Source organism: Labrus mixtus, chromosome 8 (assembly GCF_963584025.1).
Source record: "Labrus mixtus chromosome 8, fLabMix1.1, whole genome shotgun sequence".
In the NCBI taxonomy this organism is placed as follows: Eukaryota; Metazoa; Chordata; class Actinopteri; order Labriformes; family Labridae; genus Labrus; species Labrus mixtus.
In genome coordinates, this window is record NC_083619.1 from 14,121,628 (window position 1) to 14,132,091 (window position 10,464).

Here is a 10,464-nt window from a genome sequence, read left to right on the forward strand (position 1 = left end):
TACTTCCAGCTTCTACCAGCTCATCCTAAGAAGGTCCCTGTTTTAAAGATGTGTCAGGACAAGAACTTTATCATAGTTCTAGGAACCGTTTGAACCCTCCTCCGTTTTTATTCATTCCGGACCACAGGAACTATGAACTATTTTAATAGAACCTCATTTAGAGGGACTGTTTTAGTTTCTTCTTTAGGTACCTGTCATGGCTCTCTCACTCTGGCTCCCTCCTGATTGAGGTTCATTCCTTTCACCTGCTCTCACCTGCACACCAGCTCTCCATCTCCTCATCAACTCAGCAGTATATATACCCCGGCTCTCCAGCCACTCATTGTCAGATCGTTGTATCAACTACTGCGGTAGACTACGTCTCAGGCTAAATTAAGATTTTGAAAGAACCTTTGAAATTAATGTTTTGTGTGTGTTTTGGTTTTTGAGTCTCACCCTGTTTTTCCTTTGCTTCAGGATCACCATTCACCCCCCTGCCTTCCTGCTTAGCCATCTGCCTCAACCTGCTCTCTGGACTCAAAACTGCTCAGCCACACTCACACCCCTACTCTGGTCTGGTCAGCCTTCGTCCCCTTCACTCTGCTAACCTCCAGAATCTTCAACCCATCTTCATCTCCATTTGCCACAATAAACCTCATTACCAATCAACCCCTCTGTTTAAGTGTCCCGCATCTGGGTCCTAAATTCACTGGTCGTAACAGTACCATGGCATTGTGAATGCAGACAGAAGTTCTCAGGGAACTCCTTAATGGATAGCTCTCCTTCAAAAGTCCCCAAAACTGTTTGGATTTGAGAACCTTCTTACAGGTTAAAATTAAGGGTGAAAGGGAAATGTCTGCGAGCACAGCAGAGCAGCACATGGTAATTAAGTTACATTATGTCTGAGATATTTTTATTTCCATCTATAAAGTTTTGTAGGTACATGTGCATAAAATGTATGTAAAAATGTGTCCCTGGTCAGATACTTATGAGGCTCATAGTTGGTTCAGTATAAGTGGCACAGAGTTTAAACATCAGTAATAATCATACATTTACACAATGTGACACAAAAAAATTGGCTTTTTGTTGGTAATTTGGGATATACTGTATTTGCTAATAATATCTATGCATCCATTCAATTACAGTACTATTCGCAACAATGTATTCCTTAAGAGTGTGGGATTCCTCTAAATCATTTATCTGAACAACTTTGCAATGCCTGTTAAGACAAAATCCAAATATTCAGCAACATACAAAGTGTAAGAATTGTGGCCATGCTCTTGCTCTAGATCCTCAACCACATTTAGGGTCTGTAAGTTTGTGTTACTATCATAAGTTGAACTTCCACATGAGCCATAAAAAATAAACATGTAGGCTATTGAATCTAATAATAAGCCTCTTATAGTCTATTATAATTTATGGTAATGTGTAGCCAAGCCTACATTGTAGGGTATGTGAGTGGCTCATATAGGTTCTACATTTTTAATTGTCTCACATGGGATATTAATCATAACTGAAACAGTTTTTTCAGTGGTGTTGGCATTTCCTCTCTTTGTCATACGCCAGCTTCCTCTATTTTTTCCGCAGTCATAGTTTTGTTCACACGTACAGTGTCACTAAAGTGCGTTAACTCTGTAGCCTGTGCTGGTGGTGCAGAGGAAAGCTTTCTCCTATCACAGTTGACGTTTTGAGTACGTTTCAGCCGGTTTACAATCACAACCGTGCCCTTTATTTTGTGGCCACGGTGTCCAATCAAATGTAGGAATACCCCTGACGTCATGAGTTGTATTTCTCACAGGGAGGAGATTTGAACTTTGAATCGTGCCTGCAGACTGTTGTATTGTAGCAACGACCAGCAACAGCTGAGTGAGCAGCAGACACCGAGCAGGGAAAGTGTACAGCTGTCTGTCACCTTTACCACTTCACTCTTGTTGTGCCCCAGTCTCTCACGTCTTGGCTACAGCATGTCGTTCATTCTTATGAAGAAAAAGAGATTTAAATTTAAAGTAGACTTTGACCTGGAGGAGCTGTCATCCATTCCCTTCGTAAACGGAGTTTTATTTTGTAAAGTAAGACTCCTGAATGGAGGTTTTGCTGAAGAGTCGACTCGGTAAGACATTTTTTTTTCTTCTATTTATAGCAACAGTTTACTGCTTGTAAATGTAGGTTAAACTTCATATTGAGTTTTCGTTGGGCGCCTGTAAAGCATTTGTTGTCTCGGGGTTTTCTTCGCTGTTGGACAGGGTTTTCATCTCCCTAAATGTGTAGTTAACGTTTAGCTAAACCTCAGATTTGAGTTAGCAAACATCCGGCTTGGTTAACCTGTGTTACACTTACACCAGCTTCCTGCTCAAGTTCGCAAAGGAAGGAGCTGACAGATAGTTATAGACTTACTGCTGCTGCTGGGAGCAGAAACGTGTTCAGCAGAGAGATTTATTTGTTTGAATAAAGTGCTGTTGGTGGAGATATGTAGCTAGATTTAGGCAGGAATATTTTAGTGAACATACATGATAATAATAATAACCATAACCACAATAATATTAAGAAAGACTTAAAATTAGTATCCTATAATAATACAAAATCTGAGAGTTTGATGATGGCACAGAGAAAGTACATTATAAGAAATAGCCTAATTGGTTATCAGGCTTGTTTTATTTCTTCTTTCATGCTTACATTATGCTACATATTTATTGTTTTCTTCATAACTGTGGGGACCAAACAAGTATTTTCCTCCGTTGCATATAAAGGAGCATACTAAGTTATCCCCTTGGCCCTGTGATTATAACTGCCTGTGAACCATTTCAATGAGTCACTGTGGAAAAACGTGTACCAGCTCATGTCAAACCCTCATTTCTTTGCCATGGTGACTGTCTGTTTTTAAAATAACACTTTGTAAACACTGTATTTTAGTGCTACTCAAACCACAACCTTATTTCTCTGTGAACACAAGCAAATTCCCAGTTTCTCTTATGATGTATGAGACATATTATCCAATTCATTACAACAGATTTGTACTGTTTACAGATCCAGGAGAACAATGTGCATCCTATCAAATGAGGTACAACTACATTAATAAACAATAACTCAGTTATTCTCTTTTAAATAGCAGAGAAAGAGACACTAAGGTGTTCTGCAGGTTTAGGAGTGAACATCCGTCCATTTGGAATTGGCATATTTTTGCTAGAGTAAGGGTAATAGATGATCTGGTAGAGCTTTGCAGGAGGTAGCTAAAAGCCTAAAGTAAGATCAAAAATTGTTCATAAAATGAGATTTCAAAATATATTTATTTTCCTTATTCTGAGTAAAAATAAAAGAATGGACAACTTAATCTTTCACTATTTGTGAGTTGGCCCGAGACATTTTTAAGTCACACACTCTGTGGGTAATCCATGCACAGATCTGTCAGATTTGTGACTGATATCTGCTCTGTCAGTATTCAGTATGTTTGTCTGTGTGTTTTATTCTCTTTATGAAGTCGTTTTCTTTATGTGCTTTTCTCACAGGGAGCAGGTCCAAGCCAACTGTGTTCACTGGAAGAGAAGATTCTCTTTCATATGTAAAATGAGTGCCAATGCTGGGACAGGTGTACTAGACCCCTGTGTATGCCGGGTGTCTGTGCGCAAGGTACAGGAATTTTTTTTTCTTTTTTAGCTCACTTACAAAAATGCATAGTATGCATTCTTCTACAGTCTGGTTAAGATGGCTTGTTGAATGTTCTGGGCATATGTTGATGTACATAAGATCAGAATCACAGTTAATTTGTAACCAAACCACAAATGCTTTGCTCAGGCAACAATCATTCTGCAAGTTCACAAATGTTTTAAGGAAAATATAAAGTGGGAAATGATACCCTAAAGTGAAATGTGACCTCACTCATTATTATTTTTTTGTCATTTTAGGAATTGAAGGGTGGCAAGACCTTTGCAAAGGTAAAACTTCCTGTTGATGTTTTTTTCATGTAGACTCACCAGACGTCTATTAGAACTGATTTTTTTTTTTAAATTACCTGATAACAGTCAGCCTTCAAGTGCTCTATTTGAGTCTATTTCTTAAGAATGTTTTTATTTCTAGTTCCTGGCTGTGATTACTGATTGAAGACTCTGCCATTCTAAACCAACACTATGTTAACCAATAACCTTAAAAGTTATTCAACAATAAGGTCATCAGAGTAAAGATTTTATCTGGGACACTTTTTTTTAAGTGTCCAAAACCTTTTGGATTTGTTGACACCTAAAATAAAGAAAATGTTCTGTACAAATTATATTCAGTAAAATTCTGAAATTTCATTGAACTATTTCAACTGCCTGTCAACTTGTTGACATTTGTTCATATTTGATGTTCCTGTGCAGCTGGGCTTTGCTGACTTGAACCTGTCTGAGTTTGCTGGATCCGGCAGCACGACGCGGCGATGTCTCCTGGAGGGTTACGACACCAAGAACACGAGACAGGACAACTCAATTCTAAAGGTGATGAAATATTTTTAAGTTAGCAACAGCCTTTTAAATACTATTGAAAATGATCTGAGGAGTCTCTTCATGGCTGACAATGTTTCAGTACAGTCCAATGACCTGTGATAGATAACCCCTACAATCCTTTCACCACTTCTTAGGTTGAACTAGAGACATAGAAAATGTGCAATTAAAAAACACTGCATGAGTGGAAAAGTTGAATGTCTTTCTAGTTGATGCAATACATGTCAGAGCCTGTGATCCATTAACTGTGTGAGCCATGGGAAGGAATTTTAAGTATGTGGATTCTTCCTAGGGCACAGATTTACAATGTACTTTTATATACTGTTGCTCTAAACCATAGTTACTATCTCTATTAATCCACACTGTACAGGAAAGTGTGTTTTTCTTCCTCACAGAGTTATTCCTCATCAGCCCCATGTTTTCTCTTACAGGTTATCATCACCACACAACTGATGTCTGGAGACCCCTGTTTCAAAACGTAAGAGTTCATTTTGACCTTATTTACCTCTTCTTTATCTTTACTCCTCCGTAAAATCTGAATCTGAATTTAAAACAAACCTCGTAACCAAGGAAACATCGACCTGTCTGCTACTTTATACATCCCCGATACATTACAGTTCTAGTTTCAAAGAAAAGGTACACCTCACGCAGGAAAGTCTGCATCTAACCACAGGGGAAATAGTCTGTATCACATCCTGTTTGCTGCTTCCTGAATATATATCTCTAGTCTAATATAACTGACATCTACTGAGTTAAAATGTATGTTTTTTTTTATTTATTTGACAATTGATCACCGTTTTATCTGAGAGCTAATAACCTCTCACTGAATCTGACCGACCTCAGCAGCGGATACGACTCTAATGTAATCAGCAGTTTGACAAAAAGGACGTTATGTAACATCTTACTCTTCAAAAAGCCCGAACCGTGTGCAAACACTTCCCTGTCCTCAACCCACACAAGTCATTCCCTTTATTCTTTCATGTTGCCTCACTCTCTTAGTGTAATAATACACACACTGCTGCCTAGGAGATGTCTAAAGTGTAAACCCAAGGCTAGCCCAGTCATTCATCCCACAGAGTGTTACTCATGGTGCGTGGAGGATTTACAGCAGTGCAACAAAGACGTAATCATTTGTTTTAGTACTTGCTGTCTGTCACAATTTGTCTGCGTCCCTGCCATCTCAACCGGAAGTAGCAGTTATACTTTTTAAATACACTTTCTATTAATACAAACTAATGTGTCGTTTTGTCAAAAATACAAAGGATTTAAAGTCTGCTTAACAGTTTATTGAATATATGTAGTTAAATCCTCACACAATAAATTGTTTTTACATGTGGGGTCATTTTAAGACTGCATTAACGATTAAACTATATTTTATTTTCTAAAAGTATGAACCCACTTTTAACATTTAAACTCCTATGAGGAAAAGGCTCTCTCAGAGAAGTTTACAGTGTTTCCTGCCCTTTGTATTCTACCACCCCAAGTTGAATCCTAGTGATTTAAATACATTTGTATACATGCATCTATATAGACATTATTTAAGAGCACGTGCTTCTAAGTAACACCACTCTCTCTCTCCTGTCCTCTCTCTAGTCCTCCATCTACAGCAATGACGCTGGGAATCCTGGAATCGCTGGTTGAAGCTGAGTATCTCCTGGAGGACAGAAAGGGAGGAGACATGCACATATCTCCCTCACTCACTGGTATGTGGTTACAGATTATAAGTCTTAAAAGACTTGACTATTTTTCACAACAGCACAATTTTAATTTCTCAGTTCTTGATGACAAATAAATATTTTTGTTGTAGTTTTCCACAAACAGTTGTTTTTCATGAGCTAACTTGATGAGTAAAGAGACAACAGTTTTCAAAATCATCACAAGGTCTTTGCTTTTGCAACAAAAAAAAAAGAGGGTTTTACAATAAAGAACAAGTAGATTTTTTGTATGTGTGTCCATTTTTTGCTTATATTGTGTGTGTGTGTGTCTGTGTGTGCGTGGGTTTTTAGAGACTCCAATGAAGTCGGTCTCAGTCCCAGAGGAGTTGGTCGTGTATGGTCACTCGAGAACACCCAGCTATGCAAGTCAGCAGTCAAAAATCTCAGGTACCATCACAGAAAACACTAAAAACAGCAGCTGAAGTTCTTCCCCGCCAGTTACACAAATTACAATGACAATCTTTGTGGTTTTATAACTCTCTTGTCCTGTAGGTTACAGCTCAAATCACTCCAGTTTAACAGACCTGAGCCACCGGAGGAGTGCGTCAGGAGGTTCTGCCTCCACAGGCATTGGCAGCATCCTGGATCCCAGTGATCCACAGGGGGAGAGAGGAGAGAGGGAGAGCAGGACGACTCCCGCAGTCTCTGCAACAGGCCAGCATATACTTGAACAACCCACTACCCCTGCTAAAGGCCCAAGGTACAAAGTCATCCTGGACTAATTACATTACATATTGTGTACTGTGATTTAAGCCTATGTGTGTAATGACATTGTTATAATCACAAAAAGGGATCAGATTGAATTTCCAAATGTAGACCCAGTTCCATCCTATCAGGACTCAGGTTAATATTAATAAGTTTTTCTATTTTAAACAGTGCAGCTTTTAATGCCTTCAAGGTAGTAAGTCTATTTTAAGCGGCGCAGCTGTCTTTACAGTAGCCATTTCAGCAGCCAGGAAGGTCACAGACCAACACATTGGTCCAGAATCTCAACACGTAGGGCGCAGATGGCCTAGCGGTTAGGTCACGCCCCATGTATGAAGGCTATAGTCCTCCAAGCGGACGGTCTGGGTTAGATTCCGGCCTGTGGCTCCTTTTCCCGCATGTCATTCCCCACTCTCTTTCCTGGATTTCCAACTATATCCACTGTCCTCCACAATAATGGCCAAAAATAAGTCTTTATATGATTTTTTTTTTTATTATTTGATTTTTTTAGTAGTGATACTACTCAGCCAATCAAATCCTTTACTTTGACGATGCATTGTGAGTGAACACGGGTGTGTGAGAATACAGTAAACACACAGTGGAGACAGCAGACAGGAAAGTCTCAGAAACACAGTGGGAGAAACTAAGTGAGTTAGGAAAAAGAAGACATGGTGTGTCTCAAAATTTGAAAAGAGGACAGCAAAAAAATAACTTTTAATCAAGAATGGGCGGCTCTTATTAGATTTCATTCTTACCACAGGCTGTTAAAAACCAGTACGCCTCGTACATTTCAAAAGCACACACATCTGTTGAACAGTCAGACCAACTCTCATCTAATCTGAGGAGACAGTAAATTAATGAACTACAAGCCCAATATGATACATCCACCAGAATCATGACACAATCATTCACTGCATAACAATGTGCCAACAGTATTCATTAAAAGGTGCTTTGGTTTTCGGTCAAAATAAAAATCCTTTCACATTGACACAGGGGAAACCTAGCATTCAGATTTTAAAATATCTTTATTTCAGTTCAGATGTTGACTGCCTACAGATGTTGCAACTACTAGACAACTTCAAAATATATGACACTGAATCATATCACAAGTTTGACATTATGATGATCTGGGCATTTGCTTGAGGGAATTTTCTCTTCTGATCTATGGTTTTTATATACTCATGTATTTAGTTTTTTGTCTTTTGAATCACATTTGAGTAATATATCACACCATTTATTGTCCTCCTTAGACATCCGGTGAAGCAGAACTCAGTGGAGAATCAGCTGAAGAGAGTTGATGCCACCAGGGTGGATGCTGATGACATAATAGAGAAAATCCTCCAGAGCCAGGATTTCAGCCACGGCTTCTTGGACTCCAGTGCAGAGGGTGTGTACAACTAATCCCTAACTTATTGGGCTCATGAAGGCGCTTGTTTGGAAGTATGCCTGTAATCCTCCTCATGGGTTCAAGTTTCTTTGTGGAACTGCAAAATACAACCTTTTTTTAGCACTTCTTAATGAAAAACTAAGGAAAGTTTAGATGTTTATGATAACAAATCCTACATTTGACATGAGGATCATACCTTAATGCCTACCTAAGTATTTTGGTATATTTGATTAAAGATAAAGAATAGAAGGTTAGATGTCATATCTATGAATACCACAAGGACAGTTTAACCTCACTGATAGCTGAGCACACATTGTGACTGCAGTGTTACGTATGATGTAGAGAACAGTCATTTGTTGTGTTGGGCTATGGTGAGTCTCCTCATTCAGTAAGCCTGATGTTTCACACTTTTTTTAGGGAAGGAAGTCTTTTGACAATGCAGCAGCTATGAAACAATTGTCTGTGTTTTTTGTTGTCATTTTTGCTACACTTAAACATCCCAGTCGATTTTCATTTGTTTTTTAGAAACTAAGCTGTAACCATTTCTACCCCAAATGTTATTGGCAGTATCCTTATTTCTAATCTGTGTGTGTGTGTTGTTGCAGAGGAGGGGCTCCGTTTGTTTGTTGGTCCTGGTGGGAGTACAGCCTTGGGAAGCCAGCACACAAGGTGGGTGTGACTTGCCATCCCAGTGTTAGTTCTCAATGTAAAACATTGTTCCTCAGCTAGATGTGATAACTAGCCTCGCTTCCTGTCATCTTACACATTGTTGCATTCTCTTACAGGGTCGCAGCTGGAGCTTTTGAACAGGTGGTGATCAAGCGCTAGCCTTTGGAAAGCACTTGTCTGTCATTAAGGGTGCTGTATTTCACTGACACGGGCGGGGACTGAGTATTGGAGATGCCATCAGAACTTGCTGCCGCCAAACTCCAGGAGACTTATTTCTCTTACACAATCCCTCTGGAGCTGAACCCCTACTGTCTGTTGACCAGGAGAGCCCCCTAGTGTCGAAGAAGTTGAAGTGAAAGCGACATTATTGGAAAATTATGGTGACTGAGATGACTGATGTACCAACATTTCTGCTTGTGCACATTGAAGACTAAAGGATTACTGCTGTTTTGTTGCACATTATGTTCACCCATGAGTGATATTAGAGCTGTTGAGTAAATCTGTTAATCTTATTTCATAAAAACTATGTTTTATTTCTGTATGATAGATTTATTTTAACAAAGCAGAAAACTAAAACAGTGTCATTTATAAGCTTCCTGGCACCAATAGTCCATAACAGACTATCACCTCTGTTCACCTGGCTGTGAGGGAGGATGGCTGCATACAAGATACCATGAAGTTTTATGTGTTTTGTTCTAGATGTGGTATCTATTTTTGTTTGAGCGTCTGTATGTCTGATGTCTGTAAAGTCAAAAGTAATTGTTTGTTTTTGTTTTTTTTACCTCAAATTTTGTTAAATTACCAAAATTACTTACATTTCTATTTGCTGCAACATGAGTAGTCAAAGCTTTAATATGTATTGAAAGTGAACTGTGTACACTCCCTGATGTATTTAAGATATCCTACATTGTTGAAAAGTTCTGAGGCCCTCAGTGGGGTATTTATTTTTAAGATTACTGACTGATGATTTAAAAGAATGTATTTGGTGGCATAAAAACATGCTATTTTGATAACTCATGTGTTCTGTGCTGTATTTGCTCATGTTTCTTTTAAAGGAGTGTGGAATTATTTTTTACTAGCATAAAGATAAAGATAAACTTTGTTGATCCCCCATGGGGGAAATGTTTTCATTACAGCAGCTCAAGAAAACAGGAAAAAGGAATACAATTATTCAAAATAAAATAAAAAATCAAACATATGTACATCAGTTAGATAAAGGCAGAAAAAATACAATAATAGAATAATACCAGGTATGTGCACTTCCACTTGTGGAAAGACTTATTATTAAAAACACACAGTGTGTAGCATTATTGATATGAGTGGTGATGCTGTTAAATAAAATTAAATACTTGGAAATCAGGCCATTAATAAAAGCTAAAAGAAAAAGTTAATAAAATAGCTGATGGATACATTGAAAGGAAAATTGTGAAGAGAAAATTGAAAAATAGTATGTACGGGTCAGACGCACTAAAATAACATGACTAGACAATACCACTTCCGGTTCTGACAAACATTTCAAATTAGAGACCTACTAAAT

At 38.4% G+C, this 10,464-nt stretch overlaps 1 protein-coding gene and 1 long non-coding RNA gene across 2 annotated transcripts; both read left to right on the top strand.

Moving 5' to 3' along the window:
• The first annotated feature begins 197 nt into the window (after positions 1-197).
• On the top strand, positions 198-648 carry LOC132978460 (uncharacterized). Its single transcript, XR_009673923.1, has 2 exons — positions 198-350; positions 457-648. It is a non-coding gene; the product is annotated as an uncharacterized LOC132978460 (long non-coding RNA).
• A 1,157-nt stretch (positions 649-1,805) lies between these two features.
• LOC132979054 (EEIG family member 2-like) lies at positions 1,806-10,002 on the top strand. The gene is made up of 11 exons (XM_061044521.1): positions 1,806-2,089; positions 3,483-3,603; positions 3,879-3,908; positions 4,329-4,445; positions 4,883-4,929; positions 6,045-6,154; positions 6,458-6,553; positions 6,659-6,866; positions 8,122-8,258; positions 8,864-8,927; positions 9,044-10,002. Exons 1-11 carry the CDS (start codon positions 1,944-1,946, stop codon positions 9,084-9,086), a joined length of 1,119 nt encoding a protein of 372 aa, XP_060900504.1. The 5' UTR covers positions 1,806-1,943; the 3' UTR covers positions 9,087-10,002.
• The last annotated feature ends 462 nt before the right edge of the window (positions 10,003-10,464 follow it).